The 24,158-nt window shown below is 34.1% G+C and overlaps 1 protein-coding gene and 1 pseudogene across 2 annotated transcripts in view; one reads left to right on the top strand and one right to left on the bottom strand.

Annotated features, from left to right (window-relative positions):
• The window catches only part of GABRG1 (gamma-aminobutyric acid type A receptor subunit gamma1), a 67,388-nt gene that overhangs the window by 20,760 nt on the left and 22,470 nt on the right, over positions 1-24,158 (bottom strand). For both annotated transcript variants that reach the window (XM_032852481.1, XM_032852471.1), the window contains exon 3: positions 19,219-19,286. In XM_032852481.1, coding sequence (XP_032708372.1) covers positions 19,219-19,286 — 68 coding nt within the window. The remainder of the gene's footprint in view (positions 1-19,218; positions 19,287-24,158) is intronic.
• LOC116871991 lies at positions 21,035-21,162 on the top strand (annotated as a pseudogene).

Below are 24,158 nucleotides of genomic sequence, written 5' to 3'. Positions count from 1 at the left end.
AAAGTTTCTGTAAGTAAATAACTCTTAAACTCAGTCCTTTCAAAAAAAAAAAAAAGAAAAGTATGGCATTATCTTAACCTTTCTCTTTAATTTTTTACCTGAGACATATAAATAAAATCCAAAATTCCTAGTAATAACTAGGTTATTACTTATATTACTTACATAACTGCTTCCCAGTCACACTGTAAATTTTACTCAAGATTTTACAATACATGAGATATAGCCACTTGATATAAAAACAAATTATCTTAATGTCAACAATTATATTAATTTTGTGATATTTACGTGGAGCTGAAGCTTTAAAAAATCACAAATAAGTACAGAATCAACATGCAAATGCTTACCAAATTATCTAAAAGATCTTATATTGTCTTTTATCCAAAAAATTAATTACAAGTATGTGGATTCACTGTCTTCAAATATTTCAAACAAATCACACACACACACACACACACACACACACACACCCTTATTAAATGGGTATAACATGCCAAGCACTATGTTGAACTTTGCATATATCCCGTCCTTAAAACCTTACTTGCAACCCTGTGAAATAAGTATTGCTATCATCTTTATTTTAAAATCACATTTGGGACACCTGGGTGGCTCAATTGGTTAGACGACTGCCTTCTGCTCAGGTCATGATCCTGGAGTCCCAGGATCGAGTTCCGCATAGGGCTCCCAGCTCCACGGGGAGTCTGCTTCTCTCTCTGACCTTCTCCTCACTCATGCTCTCTCTCACTGTCTCTCTCTCAAATAAATAAATAAAATCTTTAAAAAAAATAAAATAAAATCACATTTATTGAGCAATACAGAAGTAAAATAATTCTCCCCACATCACAGAGGTAAATAAGCAGATGATAAGGAGACTGAGTCACCACAGACTGAATCCCAAATCCACATCCACAACAACCACATATAATGGTGGTCCTAGTGGGGCTGATGGGTGCCAGGATTAGAGCACAGGCTGTACCCATTATCAGCAAGTAACTGTAAAGAGGAAATTGTGCGGTAATGAGAGAAGCTTCGAGGAAGTGATTAGGTATTATCTACTTTTATACACTGACAAAATGCTTGCCATATTATAAGCATTAAACTTGATTTAATAAAATTAATAGATAAGAATGCAGTAATTACCAATGCTATTGAGGAAAGTGATTATAGTATATGTGTATAACTTTGATATTAAGAGAAATAAAAGAGTAAGTTGAAAACTATGAGGTATTATATAAGTTATTTCTGGTGGGAGAGATTGGTTGCTCACTCCTGATACAATGCCAGCAACTGACCAATTACATGGGTGGACATATTTAGTGTAAGAAATGGAAGTATAATTGGGAGTTTGACAAATGAATGAAAAAAGGTAAGGAAAATAATAAATAAACAGACTGGAGTCAACTTGTTAATAGGGAAGTGGTGTCAAATCCTAATTTCCAAGCAAGATATTTATAATTGTAATTTACATGACTAGAATAGGAGAAAATGGAATAAAGAAGAAATAGAGACTGGAAAGGAAAACCTTCTTTTGTGTGTTTTGTTCTTTTTCTTTTTCTTTATTTATTGAATAAATTTGACATGTAACATTATGTAATTTAAGGTGGACAGCATACAGCATACATAAAGCTACTTTGATACATTTATATACTGTAGTCTGATTGCCATTGTAGCAATATTTATCACATTACATAATTATGATATATTACTGTCTATATTCATCTCTCCTGTGCATTAGCTCTCCATGGCTTACTTACTACTTATAAGTAGTAAATACTTATTTTGCAAATAAAGTTTTTTTTTTTTGCTTTCTGCATTATTAACAGTAGTAAATACTTACTTCAAGTTTGTATCTTTAAACACCATCATCTTATCTGTTTTGGTTGAACAGTGTTGCAGTTTGGGAAATGCATATATATATTAATAATTATTTAAAATCCAACAAAGCCCTAGACATTATGCAGTTGAGTATAAGTGTGCTTATAAAGAGGTTAAGCAATATAGATAAACTACTATGAATAATACGTCCATATTATAATGTAATATGTGATTATTCAGTAATCTCTCCATATATTTAGCCTCTACTATGTGTCATTGAACATGACATAAAGTCCTTAAACACAAAAACACTTGCATCGTGATCCCCTCCTGAAATAGTCTTGATTGCCATGAGGTTGCCAGAGTAATTTAGGGAGAGAGATGACTAAAAGTTAGTTCTTTCCAACTTAGTATGGAATGGCACTGAATCAAACTGTGCTGTGGAATAGAGGCTGAAGGTACTTTGCAACCAGGTATGCTCTATACATTCCATTGCTAACAACTTGCTGAAAATCTTGTTCATAATTCAAGCTGAATCATACTGCAAAACATATCGCATAAGACATAATAATGAACTATACTTATTCTGTAGATGCTTAATCATCTTATTTAGTAACATTAATGGATTGGACATGCATTTAGGTGGGCCAATGTGCCCTCATAAAATATCACTGGTGAACTTTCTCACTGAATCTTGTGGAAAATCCTTGGACAGCTTTACAACAGTTATCTTTAACCTTTATTTTTACGTCCTGCTTCTCAGGCCAGATGTCCTTGCTTTGAAATAAATCATAATTTATCTAAAAAACCATTCAGAATCTAGCAATGTAACCTCTGTTAGTCACACGCTTTCTGGTTTTAATAGTAAAGGCAAATAGAAGGAAGCCTTATACTCATTCTACAGTGGATCCTAAAAAGAGTATTTAATAACTTTATGTGGCAGAATTACTTTGTACTTTTGTATGAAATCAAAAAGTAGAAACTGCTTAAGATAAAGGATGAGGTTTACATAACTGCTAGGATTATGTCTTGGCAAAGATCCAACATTGGTTGGTAAAGGAACATCATGCTACCTGATAGGTATGCTTGGCTGCCCTGTTCCTAACTAAAAGAGCATTAAAGGCTGCACTTGAGAGGGAACTAACATGTATAGGAGTGGGGTTTAGCAAGTAGAATCCTGCTTAGCAGCTGATAGGATCTTTCTTAGAATACCTGTGGATAAAGTGTTAATCTCCATTGAAAGAGTTGTGATTTCTACAGAGCAAACTCTGAGCAGAGAGTCTTGGAGGAAAAGGGAAAATTTTCCTACCCATAATTATTCCCTCAACCTAGGACCAAGAAGAGAAAGATATAGAGCGTGTGTCTTGATAATCCAACTTTCCTAAACCCTTTGCAGATGCTAATACTTCCAAGCTCTTTTAAATTGCTAATCCTTAATAAGTGCTTCACTGAGATAAGAAGGTCATTAAAGTTTGTGCTGTTTTATATGTAATCAAAAAATCCAATTTCATTTACTCATTTGTATTAGTGTAACTTCCAGAAAATGATCAAACTGTGCTATTGTTCCTCATGTTCTTCTTTAGAGGTTATAATTATCTGCATAAGAAATAAGCAAAGGAAACATGAAACAGGACAATAAGTACCATAGCGTCTAGTATAAGCATTTTGCAATAAGGACCAGGGCATTTAACGTTCAAGATCCAATGTACATTATGATACTTGTTTTCTTGCAAGTTAGCTGAGAAAACAGCATGAGTGAATAAAGGTGAAGAAATGTGTCATCTTGATTTCTAACTCAATCAAATCCAACATAGTTGATGAATGTGTGTGTCCCATAGTCTTCTTACTACATGGTTAGACTTGCAATCATGCACATGTCTCACATTTAATAGAACTAGTTAATTCAATATTATTGTCTTTCTACTAATGGAAGAAACTTTACACAAAATGCAGACCTGCCTAAGGAATTAAGATAAGTGCATAATCTCATAATGAAATTTGTTTAATCCTGATCTGGTCTTCACACCATGGCATTAATTTCTCCCTAAACTAGCTACTCCCGTGCCCAAAATAGCATGCTGGGCCAAATAATGGCTTAGAGTACATTAGATACTAAGGCTATGGACATATAAAGAAAGGGTACAGGCACAGCTAACCCACAGTACAAACACGTTAGTGGTAAAAGTTCATAGGTGGCTGTTCTGCTTTGCTCAGTTATTATAAAAGCACTGGTTCTTGATACTAACACAATATGGTAAGTAAAATCTTGGTATTATTCTATTTTTCAAATAGAAAAAGAGATAAGGAACAAAGATGATTTATCAGTATAAACCATTGAATTCATCCAGAAAAACACTGAGAGATATTTAAAAAGTAGACATGAATCCTGGGTTCAGTTACCAAACTTTTGGGATCTTAAGTTTTATGTCTCTAAATGGAAATTTCCAAAAGAACATAGCATCATGTGCACTCATCAATTAACTTTTTAACAAATATTTTTCAGTGTTTAAGTTACTTCTTTGTCATTCTGGGTTTACAAAGATGAAAGTGGATTCTACCTGTTATGAATACACTAAATATAAAATAAAAATTAGAAATTAATAAAACCTAGGAAAGGTACAGTTAAAGAGAAATGGAAATAGTAGAGGAAACTTTAGGAAGACTTTATGATAGAAGTTGTATTTAGCCTGAACCCTGAAGGATATATGAAATTCAGATACATGCCAGGGTCAAATAATAAAAGTGGGGAGGAAGTAAAGGTGGTAAAATGTAGGGCATAATGGGAAAAAAGAATGTAAGTCATATGTAATGAAAGGAATAGTGTGTTTTCTGACCATCAGGGAATGTGCATTCCTCCGATATATAGGAAATTCTAAATCTAGAAGAGTTTTTGAAAACAATTATCTAAAATTACCAATTACCAATAATTGACTCTGGAACCTAGACAGAGCTCCATCCCATGTATTGCTGAACTGAAAGTCTTAATACTTCATGTGTTCATTTTATGTACTATACTTAATCATGTATTTCCTATTAGATATTTATTCTATAATATTCAATATACAACTTGAAAGAGTAAAACATCAAACTTAAATAATCACAGATAGCTAAACCTTACAAAGGATAAAAAGTTAAAAAATTTCCAGTCCTTAAAAAGTTTATAATACACTAGAGAAAATAGAATTAGATTCTAGATGTATATAACGAGTAACCTAAAATCTGGGGTGGGAACAATTCTTATGAACCTGTTTCAGTCAGGGTTCTCCAGAGAAATAGAAGCCATAAGGAGCACCTGGGTGGCTCAGTGGATTAAAGCCTCTGCCTTCAGCTCAGGTCATGATCCCAGGGTCTCGGGATCGAGCCCCGCATTGGGCTCTGTGTTCAGCAGGGAGCCTGCTTCCCCCTCTCTCTCTGCCTGCCTCTCTGCCTACTTGTGATCTCTGTTTGTCAAATAAATAAATAAAATATTTAAAAAGAAAAAAAAAGAAGAAATAGAAGCCACAAGATAGATGGATGGGTGGATAGATGGATGGACAGAAAGACAGAATAGATTTATCTTAAGGTTTTGACTCAGGAAATTGTGAGGACTTCAAAGGCAAAAACTTGCAGGGCAGGCCATCCAACTGAAAAACAGAGAAGAGTCCTTATTTCAGTCTTGAGTCAGAGACCAGTCTGGTGACAGAATTTCTTTATCCTGAAGGACCTCAGTCTTTTCTCATAAAGTGTTATCTGATTGAATGAAGCCCATCCACATTATAAAAGGATGCCTACTGATTTTCACATCTAAAAATGTCTTCACAGCAACATCTAGACAAATACCTAGATACTAAGATCCAAGTGAACACATAAAATAGACCATCACAGAGATATAACAGCAGGAATAGACATTCATCATTTCGGGAAGTCTTAAAAACTTATACATGTGTGTATTTGCTAGACAAATTAAAATGACTAATTTTTGTGGTATGAAGAATCATATTTCCCCTGCTCATGTTTCTGTGTAATTTACATTCTTCATTTTGCATTTTTACTCACTCTACCTCTCAGAGAAGTCTGTTCCATATTTTTCAATTGGCTAAATGTTTATATATATATATATATATATATATATATATATATATGAAAAAGAGACAAAAATTTGTTAAGAAATGACTATATATATATAAAATTTGTTAAGAAATGACTATATGCATATAGTCATTTCTTAACAAATTTTTGTCTCTTTTTCATTCTCTGAACTCCAAGCTTGATCGGAATAATCTCTCAAAGTCAGTAGGTGCATAGGAGTGCTGACAAAGCCAGGAGTCCAGATTCTTAACCCTATTCTACATTCCCACTTTAATCACTAATTAGAAAGGTTTGTTTGCCTGTCTGCTATGCATATTTGTCAATGGATTCAGAATCCATGCAGAGGGATAACAATAGGAGATATTTTGGTCCTTTCAAACGCCAAATATGCTTCAGAACACATAGGCTGCCATTTTTTGCCCCATACAGATATCCACTTGTTAATAGGTTCTCAGATTCAATTTTGGTATTGCATAAAGGTAATAAAATTTGGAATTCTATTTTCAACTGAAGGACTCACAAATTAAGTCATATGATTTATGTTTATTTATGTCATATGTTTTGCAAAGTAATTCCAAAATGTTACCGGCCTTAAAATTACTGCATGGGATCAAATATACAATATTGCCTATTCCCTGTACCATTCGTCGGATAATAAGAGTTGTGGCTGTCCTCATGTAGGGCATCTAATGCTAGGATGAGAAGTCTTGGGCATGTCAATAATATCTCTTTCTATCAATCTACCATGAGAAATCCATTATTTCAGATCTTCAAATTTTAAACAATAAGGTCCTCTAGGCATTTATAAATTTGTGAATTTAACCTTCCACAGTTAGACATGCCTTGAGAAGTTTCATCAAAATTATGTCCCATTGATACTGAGTACCACATGGAAGGACAATTTCTTGAAAAAATTCTAGGAAATTCTCCAATTCATAGGCATCAAAAGGATGTTTATGCCATTCTGCTTTTCTGAGATAGATATAAAAGAGGCACAAATACACACATGAAGTGTGTGCCATCTGCAACACAGGTTGCTGAAGTGAGGAACAAAAGACAATCCAAGGCAAAAGAAAGGCTTTCTAGATTCACCATAGCTGCATCAAGCACAAAGACAAAAACTTAAATGGCTGGAGAAAAAGTACCCAAGTGAAGAACCTAACATATAGTCAAGAAAAGTCCAAATTTTTTCAGTATGGAAATTTGGAATTGAGAACGCATTTAGAAGGGGGCAGTTTAGTGTAGTGATTAAAGATGAATGCTACTATTGGGAAGACTTGGGGGGATTGAATTCTGAATATAACAATTATTAGTTGGTTTGAGTATATTTCCCAGCTTTTTATGGCTTACTTCCTCCTCTTGGATCCCTGTTGTCCATAGTATATAATATTCTTGCTAATATTTAACATAAATTACTTAAAACAATGATTTCACACATAGCAAGTATTCTATAATATTGTGGTCATAATAATGAAGGAAAGACTTCATATCATTTTTAAAAGGGGGCAACAGAGCTTTTGCAAACATTCCCATTACAAAGATTATGAGACACAGAGCTTTTGCAAAAAAACAAAAAACAAAAAACAAAAAACAAAACAGAGCTTTTGCAAACATTCCCATTATAAAGATTATGAGACACAACCATATAATGCCTCCTCTGGAAGACAGGAACATTTTATAGACATAGTTTTATTTTTGAGGAAATTTCTTCATGTATAGAGACAGCCAGTTTCAATACCAAGATTTTAAGTCATAAAAATTACCTAGCTTCTGGAAAGCTATAAATATTCATATTATTAGCTCATTTGCAAAAATTGAATCAGTTAATCAGTTTTGTTTCATGAAATATTTGGCCCACTCAAAACTTGGGACACCAAGTCTTGTTTTTCTCCCACCTCAGGGGCCACTCTTTCTCATTCTCCTTTGCTAGTTCCCCTGCCTCTTTCATATGCCTATGCAATGCAGTGCTTCAGTTTAATAACAGTCCCCTTCTCTCCACTCTCAGGATAATCTCATCCAATCTCATGACTAAGTATCATATATGTCGTGTGAAGAATGCAAAAGCTATATTCCAAATGCAGCTACTTTCCCTGAAATCCCAACATGCATGTATGACCACCTCCTTAATGTTTTTATTTGGATAGCTAATAGACACCTCAATCTTAAAATTTTGAAATAGAACCTTTGATCTTCATTATCCTCAAAAAAAAAAAAAACTTTTCTCTCTCTTCTCTGTTTCATTAAATGACAAGTTTTCAGTGAAAAAATCTTGGAGTCATTCTTGATTCCTCTTTTTCTCTACAATTCCACTCTGGTCTTCAAAATACCTTGGCATCACTGTTTTCAAGTTACTTACAAAATCTGACAAATTCTCATTTGTTTCACCATCACCAGCTTTTTCCTTGATTATTGCAATTATTTATAACTAGTTTCTCTGCTTCCACAATTCACTTTGTATAGTTTATCCTTCACTTAGAAGGATAATAGTCTCACTGAAAATATTAAGTCATATCACCACACTGCTCTAATCAACACTTTTATATCACATTCCCATACTCATTCAGCCAAAAAAAAAAAAAAAAGCAGAATCAGACCTGTAAACCCAACTCTTAAAAATAGTGTCTGGCATTTAAAAGACCACAAATAGTTATTTATGGGGTAAATGGAGATACATATATTTTAATCCCTGCTGTCTATAATGCATTTGAATTAATCTTCAAGAATTAGGCCAAAAATCTCATAAATTCACGGCTGAGTTCATACTTACATAGGTCTATGATCTAAACTAGAGTTATACCAATACTTTTACCTCTGCAATTTGTGAGAGAAAGTTACAATCTAATTGGGGAACTTATAAATACGCAGCATGACATCTGGAAAGAAATAATCTTCATGGTTACTATTAAAAGCATGGTAAGGAATTCTCCACAACACATGACTGATATTCAAGTGAGGACTCTGCTTCCTAGAGAAGGCCTATCACGAATGAACATCTGTGTTCCATGTACATGGGTAATATTTGCCATTGATTGGTTCAGTCCTAGATAGCTAGATTATTCGTTCCGTTGTCTTAGTGTGAGAAGTATTCCTGAATCTGTAGTTACATTGTATTAAAAATATATTCCTCAAAATTAGTATACTTGAAGTTTGTTAAAAGGATAGATCTCAGGATGTCTGGGTGGCTCAGTCATTTAGGCATCTAACTCTTGGTTTCAAATCAGGTCATGTTCTTGTGGTTGTAGGATTAAGCCCTGTGTTGGTCTCCTTACTCAGAGTAGAACCTGCTTCAGATTCTTTCTGTCTCTCCCTCACTCTCTCTCTCTCAAATAAATAAATAAAATCTTAAAAAAAAAAGGTTAGATCTTAAGAACTCTCACCATACACACACAAAGAAAAAGAAAAAAGGGTAACTATGTGAGGTGACAGGTATGTTAATTAGCTCAATTATGGTCATCACTTCACAAGGTGTATGTATATCAAAACATCAAGTGGTACACCTAAAATATATACAACTTTTCTCTGTCAGTTTTACCTCAGTAAAGCTGAAAGAAACATTTCTTGCTGTTAAAATTAGTCTTCTTATCTAAGCAAGATGGAACATTATATCTGGAAATGATATATTTAGAAAGAATTTGCATGCCTCATGTTTTAAATTATTTATATTAATTACCACTTTATAGATTCTTTCCATTGTCCATATTCTCAATGCAGAAAATGAATTTTCTGGCACTCAGTCTGCTGCTAGAATAGCATTGTTTGTGCTGCTTTAGAAGCACTGACTGCCAGTATTTACCTCAGTTGTTTGGATATAATTGTGCATATCACAAAGCTGAAGGTTCTTATGAGAAAATCCAAGGTTTAGCACACAATTTGCAGAATTTCTATTATAGAAATTTGTCATAATTTCCATAATTATAAAACATCAAATGTTAAGACATTTAAATAAGTCTTTTCTCTTCACATTTTAATTAAATTCCAGAGCAATTGATATTAGTTCAGATTCACTACCAATCTAAGACCTAAAACTTCAGTATTTTATTAAAATCCCTTCCACTAAAAAAATCTAAAAATAACACATTGAATGAGAGCAAAGGCATTGTCTTTTAATTATATGTATAATTGTAAATACATGTCAGATAATCAACAAAATGGTTCCGGATATATCAAAAGAAGGTATTGTAGTGAGAAGTTGTGATGTAGTGTAAAGAACACTGGCTGGATGGAATCAGGAAATCATACCATTGTTCCAAATCTGTGATTTTCTAGAATATAATGCTGACCAAATTTATTCTGTCTCACTGGAAAAATGAAGGCACAAGGCAAGATCGTTATTACCATCATCCTGAGCTCTAAATTCTGGTGATCATGAGAACATTGTTGATCATGAGAATGTTACAAAATATTAGAAATTATTTTTTTCTTATGTTATGTAGTCACCATATGGTACATCGTTAGTTCTTGATATAATGTTCCATGATTCATTATTTGCATATAACACCCAGCACTTAATGATTTAAACATAAACAAGGATAAAGGCTAAAATGGACAAGATGTCTTTCAATGATCCTTCCTCATAGAAATACTTCTGAGATATAGGTGTTTTTGTTGCTTTCATTTAATCCTGCTTAATTTCTACTAAATTGATTGTTGAAAATGGTTTTAGGAAATGGCCATGAAACTTGGTTGACTAGAAGTCTTTGAAGGCCATTTCAACATTCTGATTCCAAGTCCCTGTCAGGAATTACTGAATCAGAATCCCCTGCAGCAATGACTGAAAATTTGGATTTTTCTTATAAAGAAAAAAAGTGTTATTTTCTTATATAGTTTGGGTTATAAAGGTCTGGAAATTTTTGACAAGATTCTATCCCTTCCTCAATGCATTTATATATTATATCCACTAGTTTTCTGTATACAAAAAAAAAAAAAAAAAGAAGAAAGTAAAAGAGAGAGACATCCTTGTTATACAGAATAATAGATCTCTAACTGTGAACCTCAAGGCATTTAAACACTTTTTGCAGTCAGTATCTACAGATGGGAAAATTTATGTACCATTCCTTCAAACTGAACCATTTAGGCTGCCATCTCTCTAATTATAAGCTCTCTCTATTAATCAGCATATGAGAACTTGTGTGTGTGTGTGTGTGTGTGTGTGTGTGTGTGTGTGTGTATTTAAGAGAAGTTTGGTTTTAAGCATTCAACTAAAATATGTGCCTCTACACAATTTTAGAATGTAGTCTTCTCTAGGCCTGTAATATTAACCCCTTAAAATTACCTTAGGCCATGTCGAAGTACCACTACATGAGGAAAACTGCTTTTTCTTAGACATTTATTGTTTTGTTATGTTTTTTATATTATTAGCAAAGCATTAACATTAGTCACTCTCCTCCTATAAATAAATTTTATGTTGCGATACAAAACAATTTAAGCGGTTGTCTATTAACTTTGCGTTCAGTATTGAAAGCCGTAGGTAGGTACCATAAAACCCAAATAATACAATTTCAACCAAAGGGGTAAAAGAAGAAGAATCAAGAGTATGTCTGAGTCAACTATCAAAAATTAAATAGTGACTTGGAGCAGCTGGCAAGAAAGCAAGTCTAAAACCAGCTATTAATCACATATGAAAGTCACAAGTTGAAACAACTATCATTCTACCAGAACTTTCCCTTTTAAGCCTAGCCTGAGGCCAGATTTACCAAGCAGTAGGGGCTTATTCTACAACATTCTGTATTTAGTAATTCATAAAGGACTCAAATTGGAGCTAACCTGGGAATCTCTACCTTGAGGCATATCATTAGAAAAGAATTCAAAATAGACACCTCCAAAATCTGACCAAGATGTACCAGAGATCTCAAAGGTGTTTATATGCATATCCTAAGGCAATAGTTATGGGTAGCCAAAGGATTTTGGTAACATTACTTCTAATTACAACAAATTGGAAACATTCCAATTGTTAAATAATGGATGATTAATATATTACGGTACAAATACATCCCCTAATATTATGCAATACTTAATGATTTTTTTAAAAAGTAATTAAGTGGAATAACAGTCATGATATAATAAGTGGAAAGATAAAAAATTACAAAATAGTATGTATAATAGAGCGTTTATAAAACTATGCACATAAAGATAGTAAAATGATAGTAACAATGTTTACCACTGGATAACAATAATCTAAATATTTTTTTTTCCTTTGACCTAAATGGAATTTCTAATTTTCCCATATTGGACATGTATTTCTTTTATAAGAAGTAAAAAATATATGATTTTTTTAAGAAAAAAAAACTATAAGGTCACCATTTGTAACTTAAAATAAGTATCGGTTCGTACATGGCATTCTTCCTGGCATTTCCCCTTCTATTTTGATCTGATCTGCATTATTTAGGCATCCTTCCCATTAGGTTTGATGCTTCTCTGACAGAAGGAGGTCATATCTTTTATAACTCAGCAGCCAAGGCACTAACTGTCACAATACAGGTAGTAAATAAATATAAGACAAACAAAACCACAAAGTAAAAATTAAAATGTAGTTGTTTACATCAAGAAATAATAAAATTATTTTAATAAGTTTTGAGATTCAAAGGTTAATTTAATTTTCTAATCTTAAAACTTTAGCTTCCTATGTATGGGGCAAATGAACATACAGGATCAAAGAAGCAGAGAGATGAAAATAACACTCATTCGTTTATAATTTTTAATTTTATCTCTCCTAGTGCTGAATCAAAAAATACCTAAATTTTATGCTGTTTTAAGATGAAGCTTGTGAAAAGAAATAGATTTTAGAGTATCTAATGCCAAAAGAATTAACATAATATGCAGAAATAAAAAAATTAAATCCATGGAAACAAGCCTTAAGATATTCCACAAACCAATCAAATAAACTTAAAATCATTAAATATAAATGCATATTTTAAATACTTTAATTCATCATAGCCAAGAAATCAAAAACTCTTTGTCTTCTCTCCATTAGCATATACAGATCAATTATCCAGATACAAAAGTGTATATATACATATATTTTCCATGCTTTTGCTGTTTCATAATTCCTCAATTTAATATACGTGGTGAGGAGTGACTAATTCCTGTTAATATAGTAAAAGAAATAAACAGGGTTTCTTTGACATGTAGAAACTATGCCCAAAGCATTTTCTCCTTGAATCCAGAAGCAGCAGGGACAAAAAAGAGAGAGAATGACAGAGAGAGGGGGAGAAAAACCAGTTGAACATTAGCGTCAATTGCATGAAACACTGAAAAAAATGTGTTCCTTGCAGTGTAAGAAATTTTTAAAGAAAAATCTTTGTGGGCACCAGCTTTCTCAATATACCTAAAATATTTAAACACTAGTTATATGTCTGGGAAGTTTATTATCAAAAATGAGTGAGAAGATAAAGTAAAAAAAGACTTAAAATTCAGCCCTCACCATTTTTACACAGATTATTAACTATACCCCCTCAACATCACCCCCTCCACACACACACACATTTGATACTTGGTCGACCCACTTAAATGAATGGAACAAAATTTGATGGCTGGGAAATCCTTTATTTCTATTCCATAATGAATCATATTTATGACTTTTATAGTTCTACATATACTTTTGCTTAAGAGTGTTTTGTTTTGGGACACCTCAGTAGGTCAGTCAAGCCTCTGCCTTCAGCTCAGGTCATGGTCCCAAGACCCTGGGTTCAAGCCCCAGGACCCTGGGCTCCGTGCTCAGCAGGGAGCCTGTTCTCCTTCTGCCTACCCCTCCGCCTGCTTGTGCTCACTCTCTCTCTCTCCCCCTCTCTCTATCTCTGACAAATAAATATATAAAATATTTTTTTAAAAGAGTGTTTTGTTTTTCTTTATAGGGAATATTTGTATTTTCCTTTTCTGGTAAAAGGAATCTGAAAGGGGGGATTATTTTTAAATATGCCTATACTAGCCATGAGGAAAGCATCCTGGTGTTTGCCTAGTTTACTTAAGGGTTTGTGTCCTGCTAAACATCTTATAGTCATCTCCAGCCAATAGTTACTTTGCAATTCAGCCCAGCTGGTGTCCCCGCTACTTTCTAAGTTGTGCTCCTCATCACTGGCACCCTGATTCCTCTGCTCTGCCCTGTTCCCAAGACCAATCGCGATTTAAAGCAGGAAGAATCTATTCAGCTTCAGCTCTGTACTCTGGGACTATGGGATGTATCACCCTGGCAGTTAGAATGATACAAAGTAAATTCTTCAGACATGAACTGGGACCTCATTCTTTTTTCAGGTTTTTAATTAAATTCCAGCTAGTTAACATACAGTGTTACATTTATTTCAATTGTACAACAGAGTGACTCATCATTTCCATACACACTTGGTGCCTATCACCTGTTTCACCCATCCTCTCTCCCCCTCCTCTTTGTTAACCATCAGTTTTGTTTGTTCTCTATAGCTAAGAGTCTGTGTCTTGGTTTGCTTCTCTCTCTCTCTCTCTGCCCCCACCCCTTTGCTCATCGGTTGTGTTTCTTAAATTCCACATATGAGTGAAATCGTGTAGTATTTACCTTTCTCTGACTAACTTATTTTGCTTAGCATAATACCTTCTAGATCCATCCAGGTCATTGAGTTTCTCTCTCTCTCTGGGCCCATGATTTCCAAATGCTCCTATCAGTAATTTCTTAATATTGGACTATATAAGGGTGTACCAGTTTCTATAAGTAAGCCCATGACCAAATTATACCTGTAATTTTCTTCCTTATTTTTTATTGCCAGAAATATTCAGAAAGGTTTTTGTTGTTGTTGTTGTTGTGTTGTGTTGTGTTTTGTTTTGTTGGAAAGTTTTATTTAAGTGTTTTGTGTCACCTTTTAACCAACACCAAAAAGAGATAAATAATTTTGCCCTTCCAAACTGGAGTGTCATTTCAGAGAGGACTGGGCATGCATATTGAGAGCTGGGAAGTGTCTGCCTCCCTAGGCTGCTCTTCCCAGCCATGGTACCCAGGGTGGGATCGCCAGTCCAGAGAGTTCACTTTCTGGGAGCCCTGGGAGACCTTGGAATGAGTGAGGGAGCAAACTCCCATCCTGCAGAGAAGGACTTGGTCTCTTCTGAAGGTAGGGGCATGAGTCTGGTGGGGCCTGGTGGTTCCAGAGGGGAAAGGACATCCAGAATGTTCCATGGAAGCTCCAGGTCCTCCAGGTCTGTAAAATACATTTGCTGGAAAAATAAGATGCTTTGAAAATTTCTGCAGTCTGTGTTGTCCACCTACCCATGAGAAAACTACTCTGTTGACCAAAGGTGGCAGGAGGGAGGAAGCAGAGGCTGGAGGCCAGGAACTGGTCTGGCCCCAGTGGAGGATTCCAGAAGGGACTGAGGCAGGCACTGGTCTTTGCTTTCCTAGGTCCTCTTTCTGGCAGCTGTAGAGGCTATGAAGACCCCAACCTACCTGGCCCTTGAGGTGTGGGCTCCCAGGCTGTGGGCAGTGCTGAAAGAGGAAGGCTGGCCATCTATCATAGGTTGGTGGGTGCCCAGGCCATGGGTGCTCAAAAAAGTATGCCCAAAGGGAACAGGGCTAGCTGGAGGAACAGGGGTCCTGGGGACGGCCTGCCTGCCAAACTGGCTGAGGCACAGTGATCATGGTTGGCACTGATGTAGGCCCATTAAGCTCTCAGGTGGAGGAAATGTAGTTCTGCTTTGGATGGTGTGCAGCAGATGTGCCATGGGACCCTTGGTGAAGACTGCCATGTCCTCCCTGTCATAGGTCTCACGGTGCAGGACACAGGAGACTGCACCTGGTTACTGCGGTGAGCATAGTCCACCACAGAGACATTCTCTCGCTCATGGCCTACCACCTTGTATCCAGGCCCATTGCCATCCAGGATGGCAGTGAAGGGCTTCTTTTCTGTATCACTCACCATGGGGGCCAGACCAAAGATAGCGTTGCCTGGGGTGTACCTGCCAAAGATGAAGACATGGGAGTGGTCCACAGTGACAATGGCCAGTGTGTCTTTCAGGGAGATCATGGTGAGTGCATACCCAATTGCCTGGTCCATTTCCACCACCTCATGCAGAGCCACTTGGCCTTTTCTTCCAAGTTATACCAGGAATTTTCATCTATTGCTGTTTCTGTACTTATTCCCCTTATGTATTTTTATATAAGGTGTTTATTTATTTATTTGGGAGAGAAGACAGAGGAAGAGAGAGTGAGCATGAGGGGTGAGGAAGGGGAAGGGACAAGCAGACACCCCGCCTAGCAGGAAGCTTAATGTGGGGCTCTATCCCAGGACCCCAAGAGTATGACCTGAGCCAAAATCAGACTCTTAAGTGAGCCACCCAGGTGCCCCTTATTCCCTTTGTGTTTAGCCTTCTAGTTACCCATAATTTCATCTTGGATTCCCTAGATGCCTTATTGATTTTGACTTGATTCAGAGAATTGCTTTGCCCCTTGAATGCTCTTTTAGCTAGTCAGAGGGTAAACGGCAATTGTTTTGTTATCTTGAAATGCTTACCCAAAAGAGTAAAATCACATAATTTCTCCAAAGCCCCCAAAATTAAAAGGTTAAAAAAAATTTTAATTCCAGGTGAATAACGTCTATTAATTTTTTTTTTGCCTTCAGTTCTGATTGTATATTTTTTCTGTTTATATTTAAGATTGCTTTTTACTATTAACTTTTAAAAAATTTTAATTCCAGTATAGTTAAGATACAGTGTTATATTAGTTTCAGGTGTATAATGCAGTGATTCAGCAATTCTGTACATTACTTAGTGCTCATACATAACTCAGAGTTTTAATTAAAGCACACGTAGTTGAACAGGCTTTACCCAAATTACTTTATTCTTGTTCAGTCCTCATTAATGCATCTGTTATTCATTTTGAATTTAAATTCTCAAATTGTAAACTACAGAATTAATCTATTTATTGGCTAAATTATACATTTATTCAATGTTCAATTATTGAATATCTTATTTTTTTGATAGTGACATGAAGGCTAAAGTCATTAATCTAATCTTAAAAAAAAGTAAAGAAAAGCATATCTTATTATAGAATAATCTTGTTTTAGGTCTTATCAGTAATCTAAAAAGAAATTATTTTTATGTAGCCAGGCTTAAAAATAAATAACTATCTTTCCTGAAGCCAAATTTTGGCTAATTTAGAAAATAAACCATTAAGCTAATACCCTAATTTTGTTCCTTACCAGTAACTTAAGTTGTATTAATTATTAAGGGGAGGGGAACCTATCCTCTTGGTTGCTTAATTACACTCAAATCTGTTTGCTTGATTACACTTATATTCAAAGCAATTTTGTTCATTTTATGAAAACTGAATTCTAATTTTCCTACATTGTTTAGTTAAAAGTCTTCTATGTAAACTGCTCCTTATTTGTCCCCAGTAAGACAATGTTGCTCTTTTAATAAACACTATCAAGTATTCTATGTCTTTTTTTCTTGTATGTGCTTTAATATCACTAGTTTTAATAGCAATTTCATTTAATTAGCTTTTTAAAAAACTATCACTGGCCAAGGTTAGAAGTGTGCAGTTTGCCTACTGGGAAAACTAAATCTTTGATACCATGAAACTTTGATACAGGAAGATCATCACAGAAGTTTCTCAGTAGCCTTTCTTGATAAAGAATCTCTGGAATACTAATACAGCCTTGAATCCTATTTTTTATTTTAATGATCATGTTTTTTAAATGAATTTATTTAAATTAAAGACAAGAGCCCAAGACTAAACATATACAATTCAGCAAATGTAGATGTCCATAAGCTCTAATGGGTTTATCCTCTTCATTGGTTAATTGGAAATTAAACATTTTAACATTCCCCTAAGGAGAAAATTACCATTTTTAGTGATGTATCCCTTTATAAAATCTCATATTTGCATAATGTTAAATTAATATACACAGGTATATAGAATGCTTTGTCTTTACAAAAGTCAGCAATTTGTTTAGGAATTCAATTGGGGCAGAGCAAATACTCAAAAATGTATGGGAATTTCCCTTTCCCTTGGTTTCTTTGCCACTGTTTAACCTCCATCTTCTTGACAACCTTGCTGATTCTTCTATCACTTCAGATTCATCTTTCAGGTCCTTAAATGTATGTGTTCCTTAAGGTCTGATATTTATTCCTTTTTTTTCTTTCTTTACTGTAAGACTGTTGTTCCCATCTCTAAGAGGTTCAGCTAATTTCTGACAAATATTTGCTGCAGCTCTTTCTCCTGAGAGCTCCTCAGTTCCAATTCTCAAATTCAACTTATTTCCACAGCCAATTCATACTCATTTGCAACAAGGAGACAAAGATGTCAGTTGTGCCGTGGCCAAAATGCCATCAGTACAGTAGTTGATGAGGCAGCTGTAACAGTTAATGACAATCATGTGACCATCATATTGAGTAAAAGAAAAAAATGTGGGCTGACAGTAATACTGTAGGAATCAGCACACACAGCCAGTTGTTAGGCATGATGGCTATTCAGATAAAAAAGAGCTTAAGGCCTATAAGAAAGGGATGATTTCACTTTGTACTAATGTACAAAGTGCATATGTACATATGTACTAATGAATAAATGAGGTAAGAGAGAGAATCAGTTTTAAGAATTATCTTTGGATGGTGTTTTGGGCTGAACCGTATCCCTCTAAAATTCGTATGTTGAAGCCCTAAACTCTAGTATCTCAGACTATGAATTTGGGATTACCTCAGAATAGGAGATCTACTGCCCAGACTACAGCAACCACTTAACTGGTGTCTCTAACCCTCTTAATGGTCTTGTCTATCTTCTACACTGTTAGAAGGGTGATCTGTTAAAAATACAAATTCACCTATGATACCTTCCTTATGAAAAGTTTCCATCATTTCTCTGATCTAAGGGGATACAGTTCATTAAACCCACATTTCCTATTATGGCTAGGAAGAACCTCCTTAATAAGGACCATAAGCATTCTGTCAGTCTTACTTCCTTACTTGTACTTTTATGTTCCAGTGTTATCAGACTCCTGGAATTTCCCCTGATCTTATCAGGTTGTTGCATTCCTACATGACCTTGGGCATGCCCCTGGCTCTTCCAGTAAGTCCTTTTCCTTCTCCATTTTCCCCACAGCCCTTCTAGTTATCTCTTTCCAGATTTCTTTCTTGATGGATCAGGTGATAATTTTTCATGCCTTAACATAGTTCCTACCAACACAGCTCACTGGAGTAAAAGGCTACATGTTCCTAGATAAGGGATATTTTAGCACTAGTCCCTGAACTTGGCATATAGTCATTTCAGAGTTGCCCTGAATTCTTTCAGGATAAGTTATCAGAATTTGTCATATATTCATTCTATTATTGGGCGTATATATTCAAGAACTCCATGGCAGACAATTATTTTTAGTGCTCATCACTCACCATATTTATGGGATCAACTGGTCCAATACTGTTTACATAAACATCAGTTTCAATTACAGTGGGCCTCACTGCAAAATACCAACATAAAGAATGGTCAAAAATAAGATCAGAGATTGTGTTAAGTAAATCTTAGCTTTAAATAAATCTTCATAAATAACATTTACCATTTAAATAATAAAATATTCTTCATTAGGAAAAGAAGAAACATCACTCATTACAAAAACACAAATGTCTTTTGAACATTTCAGTTCACAAGTCAATTATGTATGTAAAAGTCAACATTTTTAACTAAAAACATTTTTTTAAAGATTTTTTTTTTTATTTTAGGGGGAGAAAAACTGAGCATGAGCAAGGGGAGGGGCAGAGGGAGAGGGAGAGGGAGAATTCCAAGCAGACTCCATGCTAAGTGTGGAGCATGACTTGGGGCTCGATACCGGGACCATAAGACCATGACCTGAGCTGAAATTAAGAGTTAGATGCTTAGCCAACTGAGTCACACAGGCGTCCCTAAAAACATTTTAGCATACAACATAAAAATGTAATAAATATCTAAATCCTTTATTAAAATTAAGGAAATTAATTTAGTAATTAATTTGCTAGATAATTTGCTCTCTGCAATATGCCAGGATTTTAGAATTTGAATGAATATTAGTATCTAAGTATTACACAATTCTACTTAATGCCTATCAGGTGTGTGCTTGGAACTGTTCAACAGCCTTTCTTCCATAGTGGATCCGGGGGAAGCCCTGATTTGTAGCTTTTGCAGATACCCATGGGTAAATATTCCCACAATGGCTGGTTTAAGGATACAAATGTGAAGTCACTGAATGCAGAGTTGGGATAGTATCTAATACATAGCTATCATGAGCCGGTATAAGCATGCTCTAGCACCAATGGGACTCGAAGCATGGCTATGAGGATTAAAGGAGAGAATGTCTGTAAAGCATTTACCTTCAAGTCTGATTCTGATTCTTATGAGGAGCTTCATAAATATTTGTTCTTACTTCTTTCTCCCCTGTTAACAACATTCCTTTAAGTGGTTTATGTTGGCTCCAAATTTAGGTGCATTTTTATTTAAATTTCACAGAGTATATTGTATAGATATTTCTACGGATTTCATCTATTGTGTTGTGTATATAACCATTTGTGTTTTCCCAGTTCATCTTAAATGGTATATACTGTATATCAGTATGTTTATAGTCTGTCAAAATGTGTAGTGCAGATCAGCCTTTTAAATGTTTATCAAATGACACGATTTATGAATATCTGTAATACCGCCATATTAGATGATGATTTTTTGTTTATTATGAAAAATATTTTCATATAGTTTGCTTTATTCCCCTGTCCCATCAAATAGAATATAAAGGGTTCATTTATTAACTTAGCAAATACTTATTAAAGAGTGAATGTAAACGGTTCGCAATGTTGACAAGAAGAAGAAAACCATTTTATGAAAAAAAAAGTCATATCTCAGAGAGATTTATTTAGAGATGATGCAAACAAAAAAAAGCAGATAAGCCTCCTTGTAGATTGAAAGTTTCTATAATAAAGGGCATGTTTAGTAACACTTACTTAGTTCTCCTTTATAAATTGTATCTGATTTCTTATTTCTGGACTAATATTTATCATTCTTAAAATTCAGACACTATGTTTGACCTGGAAGGACACACTTCCCCCTCTAACACATAGTTAAGCCTGTCTGTCAGAGTCTCTATTCAGCCCCAAGTCCCCTGTCTTGGAAATTTCCAATCTGGCAGATTACCCACGTTGGCAAGAATTCAGTGGAGAACTTGAGGTATTTTGAAAAAAACAGTATAGCTTTGCGCAGTGGCAGTATCGTAGCCAATGAGGTTTATCCAAGGTGCGATTATTGCTAATTGAAAAAAACAGTATATAATTTTACAATATATAATATATTATAAATATATATATCCTTTTGCAAGTATAAAACAAATTACACTTAGAAAAACATTAAAATATTTGCATAGTTTGGTTTTCTTCAAGTAAAGATTTTATTACATGGTATATATAAGTTATTTAGTTAGAAAAGTAAGTAAGATTTGTTAAAAATAGCTTTGGTATGCAAAAGTATAGGTCTCTAGACCTACACAATACATGACAATGTAACTCAATCTGCTAGACAACAATTAGACTCCTTAAATAGAAGTATGTCATATGATTTATATCAAGCTTTATAATTTAACTTAGGCTGATGACTTCTGAGATGACTTCTTTTAATTGCCATTTATTTTTGATTGTGAATTGAAGCAAATAAATATCAGATAATTATGCTAGTTTTAGCTAGATTTATAGAATGGATTTTATGAAAGCTAATTAATTAAAAAAAACATAGGTTTATTAGTTCCATTTGTAAGTATATTTATTTCCAGTTATAAGCAATTAAGTGCAACGCACCAGACTTATTTAATTAGATTTTTTTCAGTTCATCTGATAAATCAACAAACACTGAACACCTTTTTATTGCATGATATAAGGGTTGAATACTGTCTATGCAGATAAATAAATGATACCTGGGGGTATTTTTATTTATAGTTCATACTTTACACATTTATAGTATAGAACGTTTTAGATATGAGTCATCTATCCTGGTTTCCTAATACCAATGTTTCCTTAACCAACCATGAGACAGATATATAATATTAGGAAAATATAAACTCTTGCATTAGGGCATGAGCCACATTGAAATATTTCATGAGTAACAGAAATCAAATTCATCTGGGATAGGATAAAAGAAGAATCACATTACTGAGTCCAATGTAGAACATTGCTGTTGATGAAGATATTCAATAAATAACTTAATAAATATATATTTGTAAACTATAAGTATGTCCTTAATTATTATGTATTCCATTTTTTAACTTGAGACTGCTGGTATTTCATCTAGTTCTTTAAACTTGAGCCCCAAAACATGAGGAAGAATAAGCCTGAAAGCAAATTAAAATATGTCAGATTAATTTTAAAACACCAGCTATAGATTGTATGCTTCAAAATATATACTATAGAGGAAAACAACAGAAAACTGTCATTGTTCCTTAATAATGACTCGTTACCACTTTTATTGATTCATCCTATGAATAATACGTGTGGCTGAAATCACTTAAATACAGGCTTCTTGGTAGAGTGAGTACATTTTCTTAGCTCTATAATTTTGTCAATACAAAGTTTGTTCAATTGGAGGATTTTAATAATATTTTAAAAAGAAAACATCAGATTTCATTCAAAAATAAAAAAGGACACTAAAAAGAAATTGTCATTCCAGGCTCATTAAATGATATTTAGGATGAGGGCAGAGATTATGTTTAATTCTTCAACGCACATGGAGATGAAAGATCTCCTTTTTTGTGATAAACAATGATGGGAAAAAAGTATTACCATAACAAATCAAATTTTTGAGAGATGGAAAGCAGGTAGAGAGGACACCGGATTATTTTTGCAAGATCTCTTTCTGCATTGTGATTCTAAGTACTTTGCTTTAAGTATCTCAACAGAATATAAGATAAACTCTCCGTGGGAGGGAGTGAATATAAGAAAGAATGGACATTATAAGCAACTTAAAGAAAATGCAGAGAACAGTAAGAAGAATCAAAAAAGAATTTAAAAAGAAGAAAGCAGTGAGATCAATGAACTTTCCACACTCAATTTCCACATAGCTAGGGCAAAACTGAAGACAGCCAACTGTAGAAATAAGTAATCGGTTTTTAATCAGAAGATACAAAATAAAACAGATTTTAAAAATACTTTCTTCATAATTATGTTTAACCATGCTTTCTTAGATGACATATTCAAATTACTCTAAGATATCTTTAGCAGATTATGTAGCTTCTGGGTCACTTTTGTATATTAATTCAGATTAATTAATTAATTAGGGGTAATTAAAAATTAACTCAGGTCAATTAAAATCTCTAATGCTAGAATGTAAGTTTAACAGTCTTTTCTATTGTAACAGAATAGGCATTAAAAAAAAAAAAGAAATAGCCCCACTGATTTCTATATTACCATTATAACACACAGGCTTTGAAAGAACCATAACGAATATGTTTTTCTTGCCCTAGAGTAGACAGCAAGGTTTCTCAACCCAAATATACCACTTTGGGTCCAGATACTTTTCCCCAGGCCTTGTTAACAAGGAAATGTCAACTAACACTCACCATCTCCTTCTTCAGGTTACATATGGACACATAGATATTTGGATACATATGGATAAAAAGGTACATATGGATATATAAGTTCTTAAGTGCAATATAATACTTTAGCTGATAGATTCTGATACACAAAGCCTGAAACCATACTATCACAAATTCTGGATAGAAAAAAAAAAAAAATGCCTCCAAAGAGCTCTTCAACAGTTAAGTAATTTATTATTTAACCAAGCTACTATGCATGGTACATATGTCTACTTAAATTTAAATAGAAATTAAATTAAAGTAAAAATTTGTTCTCTTAGACATACTAACCATATTTCACGTAGTCAGTAGCCAATAACCAATATCAAGTATTCAATACACATACATAAGAGAATTTTAATATATATATTTAATTATCTATTTTAATATAATATAATGCAATTTAACATATATTTAATTATATATATATATGTATATATATATATACACACACACACATACACACACGTATATATATATTCTTTTTTGGAAATGTCTTCTTAGAAAAATAGAAGATGGGCCTCTCATTCTATAGTTAAACTTGTCTTTAGGTAGCAGACTTAGTCATCTGCTCCCGCTCCTATATCTGGTGGGAAAGGGAGGTGAGAAAGGAAGTTAGAAAGGAACAATGGGATCTAAATAAACACAATAGAATACTATGCAGCCATTAAAAAATGAAATCTTGCCATTTGCAAGAATGTGTATGGAACTGGAGGGTATTATACTAAGTGAAATAAGTCAATCAGGGAAAGACTA

The sequence above is a fragment of the Lontra canadensis genome, unplaced genomic scaffold (genome assembly GCF_010015895.1).
Source record: "Lontra canadensis isolate GAN:19392208 unplaced genomic scaffold, GSC_riverotter_1.0 scaffold1, whole genome shotgun sequence".
NCBI classification, from domain to species: domain Eukaryota; kingdom Metazoa; phylum Chordata; class Mammalia; order Carnivora; family Mustelidae; genus Lontra; species Lontra canadensis.
The sequence above is the reverse complement of the archived record's forward strand: the minus strand, read 5'-3'. Positions and strand labels throughout refer to the sequence as shown.